This window comes from Prionailurus bengalensis, chromosome B3, assembly GCF_016509475.1.
Source record: "Prionailurus bengalensis isolate Pbe53 chromosome B3, Fcat_Pben_1.1_paternal_pri, whole genome shotgun sequence".
NCBI lineage: Eukaryota > Metazoa > Chordata > Mammalia > Carnivora > Felidae > Prionailurus > Prionailurus bengalensis.
Genome location: NC_057355.1, coordinates 87,414,769 through 87,440,888, shown reverse-complemented (window position 1 = coordinate 87,440,888; position 26,120 = coordinate 87,414,769). Strand labels below are relative to the sequence as shown.

The following is a 26,120-nucleotide window of genomic DNA, read 5'->3' as shown; positions in this document are numbered from 1 at the left end:
ATCTAGCACCAAAGATTTTTCATGTCTGACCACACGACCAGGTTTTCCTCCCACCATTTCCTCACAAAGACTCTGCTCCAGCCACTCTTCAAACATGCTTTATTTTCCCACTTCTGTCCCTGTCCTGACATTCAGTCTGTATCGAGGGCCTAACAGTCCAACACCTCTGCCCATGCATGAGCACTTACCCCTGCTCAGGATCCAGCTTCAGTGCCTCTTCCTTGGTGATGCTGCCTTAGATTCATTCCTGCAGAAGCCAAACCTGAGACCAGGATTTGAGGGCCAGGGGGTTATTTAGGAGGAGGTTCCAGTAAGCTGGTGTCAGGAGGAGAGAGTGAGGCAAGGGTGAGGAAAGCCAACAAAGGGTATGTTATTGAGGAGGCTATATGGTGGGCAACTGGTGGAGGTGGGGGGAGAGTTTAAGCCGATTGGGGAAGTCAGGGAGAGGCGCCCACCTAACATCAAGGAGGCTGAAGTGTTTATCCTCCACCTTCCATCTGTCATTGCTGAAGGCTGCTCCTAGTGACATGAACTCCCTTCCAGTTCTGACCTGGCCTATGTGTGATCTGAGAGAAATGCCTCAGGAGGAAAGTGTAGGTGTGTGCAATAGGACGCTGCCAGTGTGCACAGAAACTGGGTGCCGAGGGGATCTGGACAGGGGGACATGTGGCATTTTGACAAGTTAGACATGATTCTATTATGCTAGGATGGCCTTTGGTTTCTATCATTCCTGCTTCATGTTGTAAGTATTTGTGTGCAATCAGAAAAATATCTATATTAAATGACTAATTGCCTTAGCCTGGGTTACCCCAGAAAGCAGATCCAGAGGCAAATGCTCCTGTGGTCTGACTCTATCAAAAAGTGCAAACCCGGGGCGCCTGGGTGGCGCAGTCGGTTAAGCGTCCGACTTCAGCCAGGTCACGATCTCGCGGTCCGTGAGTTCGAGCCCCGCGTCGGGCTCTGGGCTGATGACTCAGAGCCTGGAGCCTGTTTCCGATTCTGTGTCTCCCTCTCTCTCTGCCCTTCCCCCGTTCATGCTCTGTCTCTCTCTGTCCCAAAAATAAATAAACGTTGAAAGAAAAAAAAAATTAAAAAAAAAAAGTGCAAACCCAGAAAAGTAGGAGCAGTGACAAGAGGGAGTGAGGCAGGGAAGACAGAAGCGCCAATACGAGGTATGTTTTAAAGCTGGCTGCCACGAGCGTCCTCCAGGAGGCTGTATACACCACTGAGTGTCTCGAGACATGCCACCAAGAGAAGGAAGGGAGAACAATCTATCAACTAGTTCCTTTCTCCCAGCATCAGAGGTGTATTTGACAGGGACTCAGGCCCCTGCACATCCATGGTACAGCTGGGCGAGCACTGGCCGATCCCATGGCAATCCAACACCTCAGCACTAACAGAGATGCCCCAGGGCAGTGGGCGAAGTAGGAGGCAAAGGGCTCTCTGTGGGTGCAGGAGGTTGGTCTCAATCTCATCGAGGTTCTGGGCTGGATGGGACAAAAATATCTGGAGACAAATGAAGGCAAGAGATCCAAAGTGGTTTATTAAAATGTGTCTGGTTCACCAACTGAAACAATTCCCTAGGGATGACCCAATCCTCACATGAGCCCACATATCATGCCTAGAAGATTATCCTGAAATAGTGTGAAGCATCCAACCCCACAGTGGCTCACATATTAAAATCAACCTTCTATTGTGAAAATCTGGTACATCAAACTAATAATAATAATAACAAAAACAAAACAAAACAAAAACCAGAAACTGAGTAGATGGAGGTATTCTTTCCAACATGCCTGATGTCTCTGAGGAGCTAGAGATGTACAAGAATGAAGCAAAGAAGAAAAACAAGTGACTGAAGCAAATGTGAATGAATCCTTGTTTTTATCAGGACGGTAAAGGAAAGGGCTTCTCTGGTTCACTCAAGGATCCTTCAAGGACAATCTATACAGAATTTTTACCTGTTTTTTAAAAATTTTTTTAATGTTTATTTTTGAGAAAGAGACAGAGTATGAGCAGGGAGAGACAGAGAGAGAGGGAGACACAGAATCTGAAGCAGACTCCAGGCTCTGAACTCTCAGCGCAGAGCCTGACACAGGGCTTGAACTCATGAACCGCGAGATCATGACCTGAGCCGAAGTTGGACATTCAACTGACTGAGCCATCCAGGCGCTCCCTTACCTGTTTTATTTATTCTCATTAACTTCTGTGAGCCGCTAATTATACGTGTATACAAATTTTTGATATATGTTTATGAAATTTGAATTAAAGAGGCAAAACGAACTATATTAAAGAAACAGGAGGGCCAAAATTTTTATAGGTGCTGTCCTGGCAGGGAGATAACATGTAAAAGAGAAACATGTTTATCTGGTGGAATGATGTAAGTAGCAGGAAAAATACAGGCCTGTATAGACATTATTTAAAGGAAGAGAGAGGAATGTACTCAATTTCTTTACAGCTATCAGCTCTGTATTTATTTTTTTTAATCTAGATACTGTTGAAAACATTATGAGTAGGTATTGATGAAAAGGTCAATGACCTTCTATAATCACGAAGTGTTATTTCAAAAGGAATTATTTTACTTTAAAAAATATCTTAGATGTTAATATTCCTTAAGAAACATTCTATTTATGTTTCCTCACCTTATGAGGAAATTCAGTTATTATTAGCTTTTCAAATATGCATAAAAATGATCTAGAAGCTTTATAATTAATATATAGTATAAATATATTGTTAAAATGCATTAAAGGGTTATGTAGATAACAAAACATAATGTATACAATAATGAAGATAGTGCAACCTTTTAAACAAAGAAGTTTCTATTTCTGGAAGAAGAGCTGTGTAGACTCCTGCAGAAAACATGGTCGGTGTAATCACATCACTGGGGCATATTCTTGAAGATCAAGTGCTTGAATATAGTCAGCCAGGGCTTCCTCAATCAGACCTATTCTACCACGAACTTCTGCTCTGCGATTATATATGAGAGCATCATCAGGCTTCAAAGACAGGGCTGTAAAAGAAAAAAAACATTTCAAGCTATGTTTTATGCTAACATTAGAAAATAGGCTCCTTTTTTAAAAATAAAAATTTTATAAGAACTTTAGTGTTATTTATTTGAAAGCATTTTTCTTCAAATGTAAGTAATTATTTAGTAAGATTAAAAATATCAAATCTTTCTAAGGAAACTAACTTGGGGAACACTGTACAATGTCTTTCTTTGAAAGGCTGCCATTGTTTATGTATGGTTTCCCTAATAATTTTCTGTATCTCAGCTTACCCATGCTTTAAGCTGTTCCATAAAGGAATCAACATTGGTAGTATTAAAGATATAATGTATAAAAACATTAATTCTTATGTAAGTTTACCTACACAAATAGACCTGATGACTTTCTCCTTTTGTTGTCAAAAACTAAGCATATCAACAACCCCTGTGATCTTAGCCAAAAATTACAAAACAAAAATACCTCTACTTAGGTCTCCCTCGGCTAGTTCATATTGCTTTAAACAACAGTAGAAGTGTGCTCTGTTAAAATATACTGCAGCCCAAAAGGGACAGCTTTCAACCACATATGCAAAATCTTCTTTTGCTTCTTTGTATTTCTTCAAAATTGTATTTGCAATAGCTCGATTCATGGCAGCACATTCATTTTCTGGATCAAACTTCAAAGCCTTTGAGAAGTAGTCACTGGCCTACAAAATGTGAAGATGATGGTAATTTGAATATATTTCAATTGGAAGCTATATAGTAACTTGAAGCACTTTTGCTCTTAAGTTAAAATAAGGACATTGGCATACCAAGGGGACAGAGGAAGCATTTCATCCCAAATAGGGATGATAAAGAGGTGCATTGTCTGTAGACAATGTAAAAAAAACAGTAATAAAAACAGCCAAAAGTCACTTTTGTTTTTGTTATCACCATGTGTTGGCAAATCTCGATAATGTCAGTGATAAAACACTACTCCTTGCTGAGGTGAAATGCTCTACTACCGACCCCTGAAATCCCACATCCCTGTACAGCACTAGAAGAAGGCAAAATATAAATTAGAAAAGAAGGTCACAACAAGATAAAATATGTTGGAAAATTAACATTTTTCATATAAAAGCGGAGTATCTAAGAGCTACAGAGGTAAATGAATTTTAAAAATAAGGTTCTAAACCATACCATTAAGGGATAAAAACTTAGTTATACTATGAAAGTTGGGAAGAAGGAAGAGAGAGGAAAAAAATCAACTTGTCAAGAAGACCAAAGACTCTAGATTATTCTCTACTCATCATCAAGCTGAAGGAACACTTCAAAGTGTGGTCTGTAGACTGGTTTTGAGGTCTTAGTTTGAGAATCATTTGCTACAGGTCTGTAAAGAACTTAAGTACAGAAATTAAGAGTAAACTGTCAGTAACTTCTAAAGCACTTTGACGCAGCTATGACATTCCGGCACATAAACATATTTCTAGTAACTTGTTTATATTGTCTTAGCAACATATTGATCAATAATAAATTGGAAACTTTTAAAATAGTCCTTCACCACAACTCACTTCAGATGCTCATTAGACACCCTACTACTCAAGATAGGAGTGTCTTCTCTAATTCCATGATGGATAAAAATTTGGATCCTACTTTAAAACTTACTTCACTTAAAGGAAAAGTCATTTTTAACAATACAGACTGTTCTCCGATTTTTTACCACTCAGTTTTTCCCAACACACCACAATCTTGCTTCTCTCTATCTCCCCCTATTTTGTGAGTTCTGCTCTTGCTGAGACTGCAGATGTCCTCAAGCCCAATGGACACTTTCTAGTTCTTTTCTTTCATGACATTTCTGTGGCATGGACACTTTTGATCTTTGCTTCCTTCGTAAAATTCCCTGTCCTTGAGACAGAATGTCTCCTTGGTTTTTCTCTTACCCCTCTAATGATTTTCTCTGTCTCCTTCACTGAACTATGTTTCTCTGTGTATTACAGGGATTCATGAGTGAAATGAAACACTGGTAGCATGGTATCCAGGAGCCCAGACCATGGAACCAGATTTCTAGATTCAAATCCTGGCTCTACCACTTGTTATCACCATGTCTTTGGATGAGTAACTAAAACTCCTTTTGCCCCCAATTTTCTCATCTGTAAAATGGAAGTAACAAATAGAACTCTACTTCCAGTGCTCAATTAGGGTTGTGAGGTTCATATGTAAAGTACTGAGAATGATATTCAAAACACCAATTATTTTCTATTCAATTATTACTGATAAACCATTTTTTCCCAGTGTCTACAAATGGAGAGATGACATAGCCCTAAGGCAATTCTCTGTGAACTTTGCTACCTCTGATGACTTTTAAGAGGCAATTAGATCAAGATTGTGTAACCCATCTTGTTCCTGGATGGAACTATTCTATGTGGCAGATAAGTGCAGTTTAAGGATCTACTAAAATGGTGACAGAAATGACATCCTTCTCTGAAGAGCTTAAAGAGAATTCACTCCCGAACAGAAGGCTGGACTCAACAATCATCAGAAATGAGGCAAGGAAATGACTCTAAGCAGGGCCAAGACTTTCTTCAAAAAGTAATTCAGGCTTCATTTTAGTTAACCAGTAAATAATCAATAAAGCTCACACTATTCTACATCACAAAAGCATGACTTCAATCAAGTAGGAGCAAATGCTTACTTAAGCTACAATAAAATAATTCAGTAACACCCAATAATGTACCTGTGAACAATGTAACTTTCTATCATAGCTTCCAAAATATATTACTTAGAAAATAAAAGCCCATACATTTAATGAGGTTACTTGCAGTATAGGAGTAATAGTTATGAAGCAATTAAAGGTCAAAGACACCTACTGCAAAGATGGCCTTGATTTTTTAACAATTCACCTAATGCCATAATATCTGTAATTAAAAAGCAGATCTAGTTACTTTTTAAGTCACCCATACTTCATGATGTATGTACGTAGCTCATCCAAATGTGATTTAAAATGATTAAGTCACTAATGATAAAAGAAGCCAAAACATAATACACACACACATATGTGTGTATATATATATATACATACACACACATATATATGCACATATATATGTATACATATATATGCACATATATATTAAGTCTCTAGAGATTATTTGATCTGTTGAAGGACCCTTTTTCCTGCCCCTAAATCTTCCTTTCAGTATAGTTAGAAACAAAGTTTGAGGAGGTGGGGAGGAGGAAATAGAAGCCACTTTCTCCACAAAAAGGCTTCAAGCATACTAAAATAGCTGCATAATTACTGTCAAAGTCTGCTTAACTCTGGTGAGGGTGTGCTCTGTGAAGCCTAAGTATCCAGCATATCAGGAAAGAGGACAAAATACATTTTAAATGAAATATTCACCCAGCTAATGAGTCCCTAGTGCCAGGAAAACAGAGCCATACTTAAAAAAAAATCAAGGATCAAATACACCTTAAATCTAACTAGTTTCATCCTAGTTATTAAAGGCAAGTTTAAAAGATTAGAATCTCCCTCCCGTGTGGATCTTAAACATTTATGGGAACAGAAAACTGACCTGGTCATTTTATTTATCTTTATCTCACTAACTAACTCCACAATGCAGGGAAACATTGCTAGGACCCAGACAAAGATGGTCTAAGATTGATGAAGTTTAAGGCAACTGACCTTGGCTTATCAACCTGGGAAACATTAGCCTCCCAGCTGTCCATTGAGGTCTGAGCTACAACAATCTCATTCACACCTCATAGAATTATACCTTCAATAATTCTCTGTCCCAGCATTTAGCTTCACTACTGAGGTCAATGAATCTCATCACAGGGCTTGGTGTCCAGGGTCATGATCTAACTTGGGAAAAAATAAGACCTAAATAAACCAAGGCAATGGCAGTAGAACAGAATGGAGGGCACATGTCTGAGGGAAAGAAATCAAGAAGCAAAACTGACAGGATTAGATAACTGATGGATGAAAGAAGTTAGGAAGAGAAAGATACGGTTGATGCTGATGTGTCTACTCAGGTGACCTGATGGAAGATGACATCTTGAACTGAGAGAGGATCTATATGAAGAAGAGCTCGACAAGAGGTAGGGGATAGCGAGATCAATCCAGTTTGGGCTCTAATGTACTTGGAAAATATCCAGTTTTAGCAACTCATATATGTGAGTTAGGAGATCATGATCTGAGCTGAAATAAAAAATCGGATGCTTCCCTGACTGAGCCACCCTGCCACCCACTTCCACAACCCTTTTATTCAAGGCTCTGTCTCTGCTGCTGTGACAGTGTTCTTGCCATAATCATCAGTGACTTCCTCCATCCTCCTCTTTCTTGACCTCTCCCAGCAGCATTTGCCACAGGACACTTTTCCCTTCTTAAAGCCCATTATTCTCAAGGTATTATCATAATCTCCTACTTTTCTTCTCATCATCCTAGCCGGGTGCTCCCTTCTCAGTCTACATTCTGGTATCTCCTCTCTGCTTTGCGCTTAAACACTGGTGCTACCACAGGGCTCGCTCCTCAAACCCCTCTCTCTGGGCTATACTACCTGCCCAGGCGATCTCATCTCATATAGTCCCACATATATGCTTATACTGATATAATGCTTATGTGAGACTGTACTAGATGTTTGTCACTACTAATATTTTTCTTGTTTATTTTCTATTTCTTCCTCCAATAAAAAGTAAGCTACATCAGAAAAGAAGCCTTCCTTATCTTGTTCAGCTCTGTATCCTCAGGGTTATTATTAATGCCTCACACATGGCAGGTACATTATAAGTATACGGAGGTTGAAGAGATGAAGAGCTAGTGGAATCAGAAAATATTTGCTGAACTTTTCCAGCAAAATAAAGAGAAGAACGATAGCTCTTGGTATATAAAGATGCCCCACAGGTCATTTTATTCAGGGATACGGAGGCAGTCTTGGATGTCAGAGGAGAACACCGAGGCTATAGTTCTCAGAAAATACAAGCAATAAAAACAAGTTTTTAAAATGAGCACATCATCTTAGAAGGTAAGGGTTGTGAAAATTTCTAAGAAACACAGAGCTTGTAGTGGAAGCCTTCCTAGACCAGGTAGGCTTAGAGAGGACATTTTGCAGTCTTTTGCCATAGCATCAAGGTGAGCAGAACTTAGAAAGTTACCATGGCCCATCACCCTGCTTCCCACAAGAGGCTCTGCTGTTAGTCCAGGAACAAGATGTATCTCATTCAAATGTGAGTTAACAGAGAAGCAATTTGCCTGCCTTCATTGTAAAAGCCAAGGATGAAAAGTAATAGCTTAATTTTTGGAAAGATTATAAAAACTCAGTAGAAAAAAAAAGTATTGTTACAATGTAGAGAAAAATTATAATGTAACATTTCAAAACGAACTAGAAAAAAATGCTAAGGGAGCAATTGTGTTTAAGAAAAAAATAAACAAATACTGAAGGATACCAGAAAAGACATGGCTAGGAAGGCATGACATAGAAATCAGATGAAAAAAAAAAATTTAAGGTCCACGGGGGATAACAGAGATCTCAGAAAAACACGGGAAATATTTAGAAGAGAAATGTAAAAAAAGCAAAGAAATGCAACAGAAATTAAGAAATTAAAAAACATAAGAAAAAATAATTGGTATATAGAAGTCAGAGGGCATCTTATATATAATAATGGGCATTCATTCCAATGAAGAGAATAATAAAAAAAGTTTTACACTGAATTCAACAAAACTCTTCTGAAATCTGCGTCTTGAAAATGCACACCGTATACTTTGATTCCAAATCATCAACTCTGAGACGTACCTTGGTAAAACCTTTTACTTAAAAACAATAACAAACGAACAAAAAAACTTTGGTTGTCATGACAAAACAAAGTCACCAATAAAAGAACAAAAATCACGTTTGCATCAGGCTTTTTGACAACAACATATAACACCAGAAAATAGTGAAATACTTAAAACATTCAAGGAAAGAACAGTGAGTCAGGACCTTAAACCCAGACATGCTACCTTTAGTTGTAAAAGCTGCAGGCAAACAGCTATGAACATTAAAAAATTCAAGGAATATTGCTCTCATGAGCCCTTTCTCAGGACTCTGCTAGAGGACCCATTTCAGGCAACTAAGAAATTAGCAGTTGGGAGGGAAACTTTGGCAAAAAGCCTGGTAATGACAACTGAGTATGCTTAACTGGAGAACAGAGGCTGAAATGTGAAATAAGGGTAACAAAATAGTGTGCAAATATTAACCCCTCTGGCAGTGGAGGAATAACGAAACTCTCAACAAAATGGGAGAATAGAGAGACACAGTGGAAAACTGGCACAAGCTGATACCATAAGCTTGAACATATTTAAGAATAAAAATAGACACCTTTTTTAAAAAAAGATTACTATTAACTAAAATCAACTAATAATGAGAGGGAGGATTAAGGGAAGAAGAGATTAAATGGTAATCTTGTTGTTCATAGTAGAGAAACTGGAGAAATAAGAAACTAAGAGTATAGAAATATGTTTATAAAGGTAATCACTAAAGCAAAACTGAAAACCTTCCTAAATATCAGAAAACCTTTCAAAAAATTAAATAAAGCAGACTACAGAATAAAATATTTTAAATGCAGCACACAGAAAATATGACATAAAATAACAGAAGATCAAACATACTGACCATGCCAAAATGTAAATGGACTTAACCCATCTATGAAAAGCCACATGTTTTCAAATTGCCATCTAAAGCAAAATCTAACTCTATGCTGTATAAAAGAGATGCAAACCTAAAATAAAGGATTCTAAACACTGAAAATAAGAGGAAGGGCAAAGGAATATCAGGCAAAAAGCAAACCAAATGAAATCAGAGGTCACAATCTTCGTATCAGATAAAAGCAAATTTATTCCAAAGAGCTAAAAGAAACAGAAGGGCATTTGTAATGCACTCACAATGCATATGCAATGTGTATGACTATCTGTACATAAAATAATAATGTAGCAGCAATATTTATAAAGCAGAAATTATAAGAGATGTAAAGAAAACTACAGAGGGCCACACTAATTTTAAGATACTTAAATAAACCTTTCTCGGTCCAACATGAACCAAATGAAAAACAAGTATGGATGTAGGCTAAATTAAAAACATAATTTATAAGGTATATTTTATATGGATATTTTTAACTATATATCCTTATAGCATAAATTGTTTTTAGAAAAGGCCCCTGGAGTATTTAAGTTGCCATATACTAGACCACATTAAAACTCAATAAACTCTAAAATTAGAAAATATAAAAGTCCTTCTACCTAGACATTTTAACTGCCTTGTTAATTTATTATTCAGTCAAAGGGGAAATAAAATTTCAGGTGTAACATTTTAGGAAAACAAACAAACAAAAACATTGCAGACCGAAATACATAGGAAACTGCTAAAAGCAGTACTAGGGAAATGGCCTCACCTTGACAACTCACCACAATATAAAATAAAGGGTGACAATAGATGAATTGAACTTCTGACTCAAAGACAGACAAAGAACAAAGATAAACTGAAGATAAAGAACAAAAGAGAGAATATAAATAAAAAATTAAAGTTGAGTTTGAATTATGTAAATATCAGAATAATTTGAATTATGTAAATATCATCTAATAACCCAACATTTTCATTTCAGAGACTCTGAATTGCAGTCCAAAAAGATTAAGATGTCATAAAACCACAACTAACATCTTTATCTCCTTACTCCCGGTCAAGTGCTCATGTGACTGAAGTTTAGGAAAGGTAGCAATTAAGTTAGATAATCACGTCATGAAAAAAGAGTCTTGGAGGAATCTGAGATTTGGCTAAGTGGAGTCAAAGAGAGGATGCCAGGACAGAAGCTGGCAACAATGGATAGCCAGGCAATGGCCCGTGCTTGGGGAAGTCCAGAACAATGTTTACTGGACAAGTATCGAATGGTTGATGATAATGACAAGAATAAACCCATAGAGATGTAAACATTTAATAAATAATTACAAACATTCTTATGAAAGAGAACTTAAAAAAAAAAGAGCTAATGAATGATTAGCCTGTTATGTAAGGATTGCATTTTGAAACTATATATAACAAAGAAAGCATTTAGTGTCTAAAAGGCAATGTTAAGGAAAACTCGTTACCTGGGAAAACTGCCTGTGGTGAAAATAGATATTTCCTGCATTGAAGTAAGCCAGTGAATACGTAGGATTTAGGGAAATTGCTGCTTGATAGTCTTTCATTGCATTCTGTTGTTGACCCATAAACTCGTGAATCACACCACGATTTGTTAAGAATTCTGCTGTAGTATTGATCTGCAATATAATAGTATGAGTATTTAGCATCTGGGAATAGTGTTTATCTCCAATTTCAAGTCTAAAAATGAATGTTATGAAATCTACTTGTGGGAAACTAGTAATTTTATAGTGCAGGTGAAACCCATTAGAGCAAATATTTTGAGAAATGACAGGGTATGAAGTTGATTCAAAGTCAACCTTTGTTGATTTGGTTGCAATAAAACAAATAATCTTAGTGCTTTACTCAGTTCCTTTCCAAAAGATAGACACAGTGGTAGTGGGGAGGGGGGGCGAGGGGGAGGTTGTCTGTTTAGCTCTGTTAAGCTGGAGAAGAAATTAAATAGTTAATATGTTTATTTGTCCTAGGTAGTAGCAATTATCTTTCAGTTCTTTCCTTTTTCTCATCTCAACGATTACAAAATCTGCCCATTTCTACAAAAACAGAATCCAAACTCCAGAAGAAAAGAGAAAGATTTTTCTGTCACTGTATACAAAACCTAAGATTTTTATTTGCCATTTCACTACAGAAGGATTTTGGAATTTATATTGTTCTTTCTTTAGTTCCTTTGAACCCAGAACATTATTTTATTTTTTGCATTTATTTTTTTATTACAAACTAATATTTATGTCCCATGAAACTATAAATTGCATTTACTGACAAGAGTCAACATTTGTCATGAGTTTGTATTTTGGATTTTAAATGTTATTTACGTTATAAAATTGACAAACCATGATAACTCTTTAGGATTCTTATGGAAAAAGAAAACATACAAATATCATTTTCCCTATAAGTTACTTTAAAAAGTAACCAAGAAGTTACATAACCCTATTTATTAATGGTGCTAATTTATGCCAATGATAATATAATCTAAGTGCATTTTTACCTTTATGGCAGCATTAATGTCTTGAATTGCGGCAAAATTATCACCCATCTGAAGAGAGACCACAGCTCTTCCTTCATAGGCTAAGTAGCATTTTGGATCAACTTCTATGGCAACGGTAAAGTGATTCCAAGCTTTCTGGAATTTTCCTTGGGCCTAAAATAAGGTTTCATTTACAGGAAGTTAGAAATTGTCTATAACATGACAAGTTAGAAATTGTCTATAATGTGACAAATGTTTATGGTTCTAACTTAATCAGTTAAAGCCTTCAGTAAGGGCCAATTTATATTGTGCTAAATCCAAGATATTAAAAAAAAAAGTAGATTGTACTGTGAGTGCACTCAATTGACTAAATTACCTCTGAGTATTTATACTAACATTTTAATTAATTAAAATAAATCTACTTGTCAGAGTCATCTCTTATGCCAATCTTGGAGAACACTAATGCTTCTGACAATCACCACCATGAGGTTTACTTGAGCTCCATACACACACAGGTAGGGATTGTATTTATTCCTTGGCATTGAATCTCCAGCTATACATAACATATACATAATGAAAATAACAAAATAAATGTGTTGAGAATAAACTAATAGCGTAAAACCTATTTTGACAGATTTTACCAGCATCTAGAATTTTAGAATCACTATACATATTTCATGGAAAAATGCATTCAAATCTACCAAGTATCTGTTCATACAAACCTTAGCAGCAACTGGAAAATAAGAACAAAGGTTAGGAGAGGGGTGCTGTAAACTGAAAGATGTCCAAGTATTTCCAAGGGAAGACCAGCTAGCAACTAAATACCTCATCACCGTAAGGCAGTGAGCTGATAAATTCATGGAGGTCCAGAGTCTGTCTGTCCTTTATTCTCATAGGTTAAAAATCCACCTTGCCAGAAGCTGCCCCACATACACCAAACTGAGCCCAATGACTCTTACATAAAACTAATATTTTAACTATACACTGTTTAACCAGCAAATCTTCTGCCTCTGTACAAATTATGTGAAAATCAACACTGTCACGACAAATTCATTTGAGAAACAAGAATAAGAATATTAAGCTGCAGACAGCCTCACAACAGGATATCTGTCATCTGTTTCTGACATCTGTTTTGGCTAACTTCTATATCGCTAGTGGTAGGCACACAGTAGAGAAATCTTTGTTGAACAAATGGTTACTCTTTCCCCTGAGCAGAAATTGGATGAACCTCTGTAACTCTTCTAAGTCCTTCCTTTCCTGACTCAATCCTTCCTCATACTGATGTTTCTCAATCTTCTTTCAGGTTGATATATACAAAGTGAGATCTTCATAAAACAAAACTCTGATGTCACTGCTTTGGTTAATTATATTAGCATTTTTAACTGGCCTGAAAGGCCTTCACCTCCAGTCATTTTCCAATTCTCTAGCCTTGTCCTACAACACTCTCTTCTTCCCGTAACATTCCATCCACTTGGGCCCTCTGTTTTTTCACAAGACGTTCTAATGGGTTGTTCACTGTATCTTAGCCCCAATTCTTAATTCTGACGGATTACTAGTCTTTCACACTCCCTTTAATTGTTAATTTCTCAAAAAGCCCTCCCTTACCCCTTCAACAAATCTAAGTTCACTTGTTATAAGTTGTCCTAAAACACATCTTTTTCCTTTGTTGCACTTATCATAAGTATAATTAAATAATTATTCACATGATTGCTACTCATCTCTCTATTAGGCAGTAAACTCTAAAAGAAGAACCAAGTATATTTGGTTTACTGCATATCACTAGGCCTAGAGCAATTCTTATCCTATATAGGTGCTCAGTAAAATGCCTTTTGAATGCAATGCATGACAATGTTAACACATTTCATTGGATTGCAATCAGCTCTAGCAGCTTTGGAAGTCATCCTGTCTCTTCAAGCTGATTTTGCAAATTTCTACTGTGATCCAATAATGGCTAATTTTATGTTTAAGTCTCAGAGGGCCATCTTATTTCCCTTATTATGAGTTCTTGGGCACACTTCACTATAGCTGCCAATCCTAACAATCAACTCCAATGTTATTAATATTATTAGATCAGCCAAACTCATTTATTTTCAAATTTAAAAAAATCAACTGTAATTGCAGATTAATAAGAATTTCTGCAAATTACAATATTTTGAACATATTTGTTGTCCATTATCTAAAACTTTGAATATTGAAAAAAGATTTTAAAAAAGAGAAGAAAAATTTAATTACTCAGTTCCTCTTCATGGAATATAAAGCACACTTAGCACTTTATTCCAAGGATGTCGCTACATATATTATTAGTGCAAATAGGTTCGTGAGTGCATGGGTCAGGTCAGTGTGTTCCAGAAACCACTCAGAGACCTGTGTAGTGACACAGAGAGTAATACTTTCCCATCTTGCTGAAAGGACAAACACCTAGTCTCTTGCCTGCCCAGTAAGTTCTCACTCACTGCCATTTGGAAGATGACCTGAATCCCTGTACAGTGGTTATCTGACCCATTGTATGGCTAAAGTCCACTTCAAAACTCTCACCCATTGCTTATTCTCACCCATTAGCTTTTCATTAATTCAACAGGACAATAGCTCTGGGGTCCAATACAGGTTAGTGAAACAAATGTTAGCCAGGTTTGTTATATGTGAAACCCATCAGGCAAATTTCAAAAGATATAAGTGTGGGGGTAAGGTAAGGCAGGGCACAGGTGTTAAGGAATCTCAGGTTTGAAGGGTCATCACCTCACTATGCACCAGGCCCCTGGGTGTGGTCCCCAGGCAGCCTCCCTGTGACTAATAAACCCTCGCTTCTCACTGCTGCTCTAACCTTAAGGGAAAGGTAAAATGTACATAACCAAGGAAATAACATGTATCCTAATCACCAGTAAAGGGCCAAATATATTCTTCTCCTTTTTCCAAAAGGAATTTTTATGAACTAATATGTTATTATAGAATACTACCTGTAAATTATAGCCTAAACTAATTCTGGCTTTTGTGTATGTTGGATTAATGCGCAACACTTTAAGAAAGTCCTTCTGTGCTTGTTTGGTAGCTTCATCATGGCCGTATTCCATGTAAGAATTCCCCCGTCCAACATAAGCATCCAGAAAACATGGATCAATTTTAAGAGCCCAGGTGAAGAAATCAACAGCTTCTTCAAACTCCTTATTTCTGAAAATAAATGAAAATATTGATGTTTTCTGATGTATTTTCTAAGTGCTTTTCTGTATATAATTTATCCATGAAGATTTGCATTGACCCTTATAAAAAAATCTTTCATTTTTATTATCCATCATAGGAAGTGAGTGGATGAGTTCATATGACCTAAGGAAGACTGACAGGGTCTTTGAAGATTTTGGTGAAAGGAAAAAGGCAGAATATGTTGGGATGATATTCTAAAGTTCTTTTTTCAGAACTATACAAGTATGAATGGCATTCCCGAACTTGTTTTTAACAGCTATCAGCGGCCAGTACAGAAAAACATACACTATTAATGATGAAAATACACTATTTAAATCAGATTAAAATAAATGTATTTATGTATTTCACATTTCCTTATACAATGAAAGGAACCAAATTTTTATCACATGGCAGGCCTATATCAGATCTTCTATAAAGGGAAATGCTTTCTTTATGACACCAGGAAAGGAGAAAAGAAAAAAAAAAGTGAAAAGAAAAAAAAGAAAAAAAATGTGAACACATGTGAATAAATGATAACTCTATCTCTCATCCCTAATTATTCTCTTGTGGTAGGATGAGAGCTAGTAAAATAATCAAATATTTGTTCGTGGGCAGATATAGTCACTTTTCCATCGTATATGCATATCTAATAATTATATTCAGTCTCTAGAATGAGGGAGCTAACACTGAGTAACTTCTTACATACCACGTACTGTGCTAAATGCTTTACCTATGCTATTTCACTTAATCCCTCCAACAATTCTTAAGCTAGTTATAATTTTCTACATTTTGTAGATGAAAAGAAAATGGCTCAGAAAAGTCTGTGTGCAGTAAATAGCATAGTGACGTTCAACAGTGTACAATATCTAGGATTCAGACTTGGGTAAACCATAACCTCAAACGTCACGCTTTTTCATGTGGTCATCTCTGCTCACATTCTTTGCTTTAAATCTACCTACTGTTGGTGCACAAGATCTGATATCTCAACAGTGTAGTCAGAAGAAAGCTCAGACGTAAACCTGAATGTGTAAATTAATATTAATTTTTCAAAATTGTTCTGAAGAGCAAATGAGCACGTGTGAAAACCACTGAGCAAAGAAACCCTCAATAAAGATGGCCATCTTTCTCCCAGCCTCTTCTTCATTACTTCTCAAAACGGTCTCAAAATTTAACAAGATGCACCACTACTTTACTAATTTTTCCTTCATAAAATACATGGAGCCCAGGGAAACTATTTTAGACTGTCATCTCCTAGATATTACTCAGGAATATCTCTTTATAGTGTTCCCCAAACTTCAGCCCCTCCCTTGTGACAGCTGCCCTATGTTCTACCTACGCTATCATTTACTGAACATTTTTCTTTAGGCCAAATCACTGTTTTTTACTTAACTCAATTTATTTTTTTTTTAATGTTTATTTTTGAGAGAGAGAGAGAGAGACAGCATGAGTGGGGTAGGGGCAGAGAGAGAGGAAGACAGAATGTGAAGCAAGCTGTAGGCTGTGAGCTGTCAGCACAGAGCCTGACTCACAAACTCACAAACTCACTCAAACTCACAAACTGTGAGATCATGACCTGAGCCAAAGTCAGACGCTTAACCGACTGAGCCACCCAGGCACCCCTTAACTCAATTTATTTTAAAAGACAACTTAATTTCAATCCCGTAAGTAGAAAATTAATATTTCATACCATAAATAGAAAGCAACCGTAAAAATAAATAGCTATTGGAGTTGGATACTATGGTCTGTAGAAAACTGAACCGGAGTTCTATTACAAAGTGTTGGAAAGTTATTAAGACTAGATTTTGGCTGAGACTTTGCCCTTGATGTATTCATAAGGTTTGAGAAAGAATTCAGTTTGAGGCTGAAAAGTAATTCAGTTTCTCACAATGTGATTCAATATTGTTTAATGCCTAAGCCATGAAGAATAATTGTGGTACTTAGGATATTTGCTGCATGTTTTGGCAAACACTCCCCAAACATGGGGCATCAGGTGTTCTGTCAGAAGATCATACAAGAATCAACAGTGAAATACCAGGAAGCTAGCTAGTCCTTCCTTCTAGTATAGGCAGGCAAAAGTGAACATTCACATACATGAGTCAGTTGGTACCCACTGAGTTCTCTCTGTGGATTGTTACTAAGAAAACACAGGTTCACTTCCCTCAGTAGTTTACAGTGAAATTGTGCTTCTCTCCTGATTACTGGCACTATTGGAGAGGTAAAAGTTCACTGAATATAGGGTAACAATGCCTGAGGCTGCAGTCTCACTGCTTACAGGAATCATTCTAAAAGTGGATAACGCATTCTGTTTTCCTTTGTACCTCTCAATCCCCTTCACCTATTTTGCCCATTCCCCATCCCTGCCCTTTCTGGAAACCACCAATTTGTTCTCTGTAGTTAGGAGTCTGTTTCTGTTTTTGTTTGTTTGCTCATTTGTTTTGTTTTTTAACTTCCACATTTGTCATTCTCTGCCTGATCTATTCGACTTAGCATAATACCCTCTAGGTCCATCTATGTTGTTGCAAATGGCATTCTTTTTTATGGCTGAGTAATTCCAGTGTGTGTGTGTGTGTGTGTGTGTGTGTGTGTGTGTGTACCACATATTCTTTATCCATTCATCTATTGAAGGGCATTTGGGTTACTTCCATATCTTGGTTATTGTAAATATGCTGCAATAAACATAGGGCTGCACAGATCTTTTCAAATTAATGTTTTTGTTTTCTTTGGGTAAAGTAATGGAATCACTGGATCATATGGTATTTCTGTTTTTAATTTTTTAAGGAAATTCCTTAATGTTTTCCACACTGGTTTCACCAATTTACATTCTAAACAGTGCACCATGAGGGTTCCCTTTTGTCCACATCCTCGCCAACACTTGTATTGTCTTTTTGGTACTAGCCATTCTGACGGGTGTGAGGTAATCTCTCATTGTGGTTTTGAGTTGCATGTCCCTGGTGATAAGTGATGTTGAGCATCTTTTCATGTACCCTTTGGCATCTGTATGTTTTCTTTGGAAAAATATCTATGCAAGTTCCCTGCCTATTTTTGATCTAATTATTTGGGGGAGGGAGGGGTTGGTGTTGAGTTGTATAAATTCTTTATATATATTAGATATTAACCCCTTATCAGATATTTATTTTGAGAGAGAGAGAGAGCATGAGCTGGGGAGGGGCAGAGAGAGAGAGAGAGAGAGAGAGAGAGAGAATCTCAAGCAGGCTCTGCACTGTCAGCACAGAGCCTGACATGGGGCTTGAACCCACAAACTGTGAGAGCATACCTGAACAGAAATCAAAAGTCAGATGCCTAACTAACTGAGCTACCCAGGTGTCCCTAAACTAACAAATTTTAAAAGAAAAAATGAGGCAATAAATCAAAGCTATTTTTCTATACCTATCTAGTTATCAGCCCTAAAGTTTAATGAGCACCTAGTCTATTCGGGCTAAGTAAATAATTATTAAAGCTTAAAGCTGGAAAGGAACTTTGAAAGACACCTCGCAAGTTCTTCAAAGCTGACAATGACTAAAAATTAAGTCCAGAGGAGGTGGACAGTGCCAAAACCAGAGACTTCCCAGAGACTTCTGTCTTCCCAGAGACAGAAAAAGAAATGACACAGATACCACTATAGACATAGCAATTTCATTTTTCTGAAGATGTCAATATCACACAATATCCTAGATTGAAGCTCTTGTTGAATAATCACATGTAGTTAAACAATTGGGAAACAATAGTAAACAACTGGTAGAGTATCTATGTTCTATCAGGATACATATTAATCAAGACATAAATTGTTAAGCATCAATTACAAATATATATAAAAGTATATTAAATTAGTTTTTCTAAAATAAAATGTGCTTTTATAAATTTAAAAATAACGTGATCACTGGGGAAGATGCATGATTTTCATTACAATGTCCATAACTATGGACCATGTGCTGAGTGTGCAGGTGAGGCCACAGACACAAAGGTCCACTGCATTTTCAAATTAATCACATACGTGACCAGATGTGCGCTACTGAGTTGTACAAATAAATCATAAATACCTCCCAAAACTAAAGAATGTGGTTTGCAGAGTCCAGGATTCAAAAATATTTTATGCAAATGTAATAATAGGAAAATAAATGTGCCAGAGTAAAAAGTGGATAGGATATATAATTCTGAGTAAATCAGGCTTTCTCTCTGCGCCATTTTTTTTTTAATCTGAAGGTGGCTTTCTCAAAGAGATCTAAAAATTAACTCTACCATAACACTCTTAGTGACCAAATTGGACAACAAGTAGGATATTCAGCCTAAGGAATGTTGTCTCCTAGCAACGACAAGAGTGAGAGCCAGAGATATACAAAGGCATACTTCAAAAGTCTGCAACCCCATGAGTTCAAAGATCAAAGTCCTAAAATTTAAAGATTTATTCCTTTTTCTTTTTTTGAATTTTCCAAATGAAAAAACTTTTACTTTCCCCGCTAGAAGACATCAATAATGAATCTCAATACTTAGAAACCATGCTGCTGTGGTAAAAGTATGTTATGGCATACCTTGAAAAGCAAAAATACGTTTCCTGAAATAAATACAACCAATCACTAAACATTCCTTATTGCCAAATTCAGTAAAACTGAAACCACATGGAATTGGGACTGTTGAGTTATCAGGGCTTTACTGTTGATTTAAATTCTACTTTTATTAAAGGACAATAGAGATTCCAGTCGGCTGATGAAAGTTGGGTTATTTGGAATTGCAAAGCAGTATCAGCTTAAGGAGGCTCTGCCATATAGACTCAGTGATTACATTTCATAAAAGAGATCGGGAACTGACAGAGAGAGAACTTTACTGTCTCTAATAGTTGCTAAACATAGGAATGAGGTTAGGAAAAATTTTGGAGTCTTTTTTTTTAATTTTAAGAGAATACAATGACCTCAGACATTTTTGGTCTGCACTCACCCACCAAAACAAACACATCAGTCATCATTAGTCCATCTCTCTTTAAGAATGACAATTACCTAAAGAGATGGGTTATGCAAAGGTTGCTGGATTAACACAGACAGTGGTGTGACTATGTTTTGCTGTCTATAGAAAAATAAATGCTTTTTAACTCAGTGATGCCTTTCACAAGTACCAGTTATTAGATTACTATGTTTGTTAAAAAAAAAAAAAAAGTCTTACTCTCACAGGGAAATGTAGTCTGTACTACACCTATGTCCTAAAGGGAAAAATAGAATGTTGATTTCCTAAATAATTCAAACTGTATTCTATTCTCTAAATTGGATATTTACATAGCTTAGTCTACATAATTTATGAATATCCTAATTTCCCTTCCAATTAATTGCTATTGTTTCATGAAAAATAATGCTGTAAACTATTACTTACTCAAATACATTTTATTCCACATTAAAATCTTCATGTGTGAACCTCTATGCTTTTAAAAGCAAAATGACCAGAAATTAATTTTTAGATGCTAAATGTATATGTAGAAACACTATAGTTAACAAAATATATCTACTCTAATACTATCTAAGGTTTTTTCAGTGTTTATTTATTTTTTAGAGAGAGAAAGACAGAGCGTGAGTGGGGTAGGGGCAGAGAGAGAGGGAAACACAGAATCTGAAACAGGCTCCAGGCTCTGAGCTGTTAGCACAGAGCCCGATGGGGTCTCAAACTCACAAACCGTGAGATCATGACCTGAGCCGAAGTCAGACACTTAACTGATTAAGCCACCCAGGTACCCCCAATACTATCTAAGTTATTAACTGATCACCATCTGTATTTTAGCCTATGTAACTGCTCTTTTCTCCCCTTCTATAACTTACTTATGTTTATAATATCCCCAGAAACAGGTAACAATGTTTTAGTAATATGGGTTTTTTTTTTTTGCAGATTTCATTGTATTTTGTGGATATTTACTGGTATTATTGTAATTGGTTTTAGATTTAGAACTATGTTGTCTAAATGCAAAATATTCTTGAAAATGTATTACTTTTTGAAATCACCCTCTCTTCCAAGAAACATGCTTTTTAAAAGCTAGTTCCATTTTATGAATAAAATTAATTAATTTGATTTTATTTTTAGCTATTTCAAGCTATGCATGATTTTATTCAGTATATTACCAAGGTCCTGTCCTGGGGTGTAGCAGGTGGGTACCGCAATGCCATGATACAGGTATTTTCTTCTACACTTGGCTAAATCACTTATTGGAAGGTAGAAGGGTGCTAATGACACATTCAGGTGTGCCCCCCACTACTTCATAGGGAGTCTTCGTGTCTCTCCCCATTTTTGTACTCTGTTACTTCCACAGCATTTTCCTCTGTTTCTTCTATTCTTCTATCATTACTATAAATTTGTTGGTCCTACCTGCTTTCATGTCAACATACATTGCACTCCGTACCTGTGATGGCACATGGCAGTGGCTTGACAAAGGCTCACATTAGTCTTGCTTATCAGCGCAGCTTGTTTAAAATCCTGAAACAGTTTTACAGGGCTTTGTTAATTTTGCAACATGATCTTCTGTGCTTTCTTAAACTTCCTTCTAACTTTGATTCTACCACAAACATACTTAACACAAACATTAAAAATATACATCTTCCTAAAACTTTTTTTTTCCTTTTAGCAACACAGCTAGTGAGAATCGATGGAGCAGAGGAAACCCATAACTGAAAACTCACTCGGATTCTTACGCTACTAGTCTCCACTTTCCTTGTGGTTTTGGCCTGATGTGTGTAAGGAGATATTTGCACCTTCCCTGACACACCACCTACACTTGCACTGAGGGCAGGCGGGACTGGTTCCGGGATCCGGAACCTTTGTGGTTTTGCCCTGATGTGTGTAAGGAGATATTTCATTTGCTTTCTTTTAATTGTTTTTTGTTTTTGTTTTTGTTTTCTGAGTGCACATCACCAGAAACATCCTCATCTAGATAGAAAGAGAAATTCACTTGGAGACAAGCTTTGGCAATACATGTCTATAACACAAGCAGATACTCAGGCCCAGTTAAAGCGTATAACTGGGCCTTTCATGTGGATTAGCTAAGGCTACTCCTACCTTTGGAATCCACACTTCTGGGAAGGAGTGTATCATTTTGTGCAGGAATCCTAGAAGCCTCCTGAGAGGGAGCAATGTAAACTCTAACCCCACGATTTTGAGTTAGAGAAGTCAGCTAGGATAGACCTGAATGACCCTGGGGAAGAGGCTGTTAAGAGAATTAAAAGTGCTAAATCTGATGCTGTGGCCCTAACGTTGTCCTCTAGTAGGTGCCGGAGATGGGCTAAGCTTAACAGATCGTCTCCCTGTCCTTCTCTGTTCCCCCTTTTCTATCTCCTTCCCATCTTTCTTCCACAAACCTTCCAGGGCTGTGCCAGAGGGAAGCTGGCTGTCTTTTGGGGATAGAATGAGTTTTCTGCAAATACTGGGGTGAAAGATGGAGTAGTGGGGTCAAATGAGCATTCTGCGATCCTACTGGGGGAGGAAGGTATTAGTTACCGAGACCAACCCGCGAATATGGATTCCCCACTTAGATTCCTGAAGTAAATTTTGATACCAAATGGAAATATTCGGGAGAAAATAAGAAAGTCATTGTCTAATCAAATATAATCTAATCAAATATGCTGGTAACTAACTCCTCTAGAAGGATCATTTGGCTAAAATAGAGGCAAATTTGTAAGTGTGAGATTTACTTAAATGTTCCTATTAATTTGAGGAGTTGTGGGGAGTGATCATAAACCTAAAAGGTTGAGAATACCAATTTCCATTTTGTAATCAGATAAAATTTATAAATGTCAACCTGACTTTATATATATAACCATTATTACACTATATGGTAATTAGACATTAATGATCAGCAATAGACATAAATGATGACTGTTAGCATTACTCAAAATAAAGCTATCAGCATTTTTATTATTTTTCTCATCTGCATTAATCTTTTCTTTAATATGGATATCATAAATAACAAACCACGCCAAGTCATTTTTACACAAAGCAAAGTCCCAACTCTCATTCCCTCCACTGATTTGAGTTTATTTGTAAAGACCTTCACCCACACTGTCTTGCTTTCTGTGTCAGAGGGTGGGCTGGGACCTCATTCGTGCCTGTCTCTTCTGGATACCTGCTCCATCATAGTCCTGCTGTTTTCTGTACCTTTAATCCTTGTCTCACTGCCCCACCCTAACGTGCCTTCCCTCAATCCTCCCACTATCAAACTACACATGCCCTGTCATTCTAGTTCTTGTCCTCGAAAGAACATCTCCTTGAAAGCATGGTCAACACCAATGGCTGCCATGTCTCCACATTCCCTCAACTTCTACTTGTTGTTTAATAAGGCCAATTTTAGGGGTGCCTGTGTGGCTTAGTTGGTTGAGTGTCCAACTTCAGCTCAGGTCATGATCTCATTGTTCGTGAGGTCGAGCCCCGTGTTGGGCTCTGTGCTGACAGCTCAGAGCCTGAAGCCTGCTTCAGATTCTGTGTCTCCCTCTCTCTCTGCCTTACTCTGCTCGTTCTCTGTCTCTCTCTCTTAAATATATATAATAAACATTTAAAAAATTAAGAAAAAAATAAGGCCAATTTTATTTTGTAATTTGTAAACTGCCTCTAAAGACATTTGTTGTTTATTTATTTTTATTCTTATCAAAGCAACCCGTGTATACAGTGTATAGGGTCTAATAAAACTAGAAAGCTTACAGTGACCTCCTGTTCCCCCTCTCCTTACTTGATTCCCACTCCCCAGAGGCAATTCTTTTTACAACTTGCTGTTTTTTGTTTTGCTATTTACCTTCCAATTTCTAAATAACATGAGTATCCTATCAGGTTTAACTTCCACCATAGGATAATACTTAGCTATCTTACACCATCGTTCCATGCACCTCACACCTCCTGCCACCATCCCATATACCTATGGCCATGCATTTGTTGGTTTCAGTCTCTGTTTTACTTCACTCAAGTGTAGGAACCTTGGTACTCATTTATTTTTAAGTTTGAGGTATTAAAATCTTGAGTAGTAGTTTGGGGTGCCATGAACAACTCTTTTCCACTATCTTGAACTTTGTGGAATTATATATTTTTTATTCCTTTACTGTCTTCCTGGTAGGTTTTCAAGAGGACAAAGGGATAAACAAATGTTCTTAATCCAACCAGCTTAACTATTAACTTCCTAAACAATGCCAGTCTAAATGCTGCATTCTACTTCCTGGTCAACGTGTTCTTATGAAGGTCATACAACTTTCAATTAACTAATAAGTTTTCAGTACTCATCCTACTTAACCTCACTATTAATCAATTACTCCCACTAAAAAATTTTCCCTGGGAAGTTTTAAGACTGTTTCTCTTGCTTGTTTTATTTAGCCATCTTAATATTAAAAGTCATATACTTTCACTGGGTTTTTTTCAACTTGCATTTTTTAATTTAGTTTTTAAACTAATTTTTTTACTTTACATGAAAAAAAACTCTTTTTTTCTGTTTTTACTTTTAATTAGTGGTTGCAGGGCATGCTTTTTTCCTAGACTTTTACCTATTTATATCATTTAAAGTATATTTCTTATAGCCAGAATATAGTTGGGGCTTTTTAAAAATTCCAATCTGATATTCTCATTATTTTAATTGGCACATTTTGCCCTTTTCCATTTAATGTAACATCTGATATGATTAGATTCAGGTCTACGATTTTATTATTTGTTTTCTGCTGGTTTTCTCTGTTTTCTGTCCCTGTGTTTTCCCTTTCTAGACTTATTTTGATTTATTTTAAGTTTTTAAACATTGGATTTTAATTAATCTATGGTCTTTTTTACTAAGGAGGCCACATTTGGGCAGAAACTGAAATGAAAGCAAGATAGGCACCACAGACAGATCAGTGGGAAGAGTGTTCCGTGCTTGCTTAGGGAATCACTTGTGTGAGGGCTCTTAGGCAGGAAGGGAGCCTGCCATTTCCAAGCAAAAGCAAAAGGCCAGAGTGGAGTGACTTGCGTGAAGAAAAGAAGAGCATTTGACCATGAAGGCAGATCAATGGGCAACAGTCAGACCATGTAGGGTCTTGGCTGGCCATAGTCAAGGATTCATATTTTATGCTCAATGTGATGGGAAGCCACTGGAAGGTTTTGAACAAAGGAATAACTTGATCTTCTTTATGTTTTTAAGAGGTCTCTCTGGCTGCTGTGTGAAGAACAGCATGTAGAGGAACAAGAGCAAAAGCAGAAAGGCAATTAAGAAGCTACTACAGGAGTCCAGGGAAGAGATGGCAAAGGCCTGAATTAGGAGGACAGCAGTGGCAAAAATGAGAAGTGATGAATTCAAAATATGCTTCGACAGTAGAGCTGATTGGACTTGCTCATGAGTTAGATGTGGGGTAAAGAAAGAGAAGGGTCCAGAATGATTCCCCTGAGACCATGAGGTCCTCAAGAACTGGAACTCTGGTCTTCCTGATTCCCAAGGCTTCAATGCCAATGCCAGTAACCTGCTTTTTCAGAGAGAACATAGGATTTGGAATCAAGAAAGATTGGAGCTCAAATCTTGCCCCAGTACTTCTTAGTTGAAAGATTTTATTAAGTACTAAATAAATACGTACTTGTTAAATAACATGGGTCCTATATTAAATTCTCCAGCAGCTGAGGTATTTTGCTCCCAACCCCTACTGTCCTCACTTGCTCCACCCCAACACTGGTGCCCAGAGTTCCAGAGCTTACTTGCCTGCTCCAAAGAAGTGATGGAGCTCTACCTACCTGAGAGAATTCTGAATGGTGTATCTCAAAACCAAAACCTGAAGGAGTTCAAATCTTGAAACTGCATTTCATCACAGTATAAATTGCCTAGAATAAGTTTTCTCAGGCACTTCCTTAACAATAAGTAATTCTGGGGGGGGGGGGGAGGGGGGCAGAATCTCAAAAGATGGCT

The 26,120-nt window shown here is 36.9% G+C and overlaps 1 protein-coding gene across 1 annotated transcript in view; it reads right to left on the bottom strand.

The window, feature by feature from the left end:
- Positions 1–2,440: 2,440 nt before the first annotated feature.
- TTC6 (tetratricopeptide repeat domain 6) overlaps positions 2,441–26,120 on the bottom strand; it is a 189,528-nt gene continuing 165,848 nt past the window's right edge. The window contains exons 26-31 of the mRNA XM_043556026.1: positions 21,630–21,703; positions 15,040–15,250; positions 12,107–12,259; positions 11,070–11,240; positions 3,462–3,687; positions 2,441–3,007 (exon numbers count right to left, since the gene is read on the bottom strand). Coding sequence (XP_043411961.1) covers positions 2,871–3,007; positions 3,462–3,687; positions 11,070–11,240; positions 12,107–12,259; positions 15,040–15,250; positions 21,630–21,703 — 972 coding nt within the window. The 3' untranslated portion in view covers positions 2,441–2,870. The remainder of the gene's footprint in view (positions 3,008–3,461; positions 3,688–11,069; positions 11,241–12,106; positions 12,260–15,039; positions 15,251–21,629; positions 21,704–26,120) is intronic.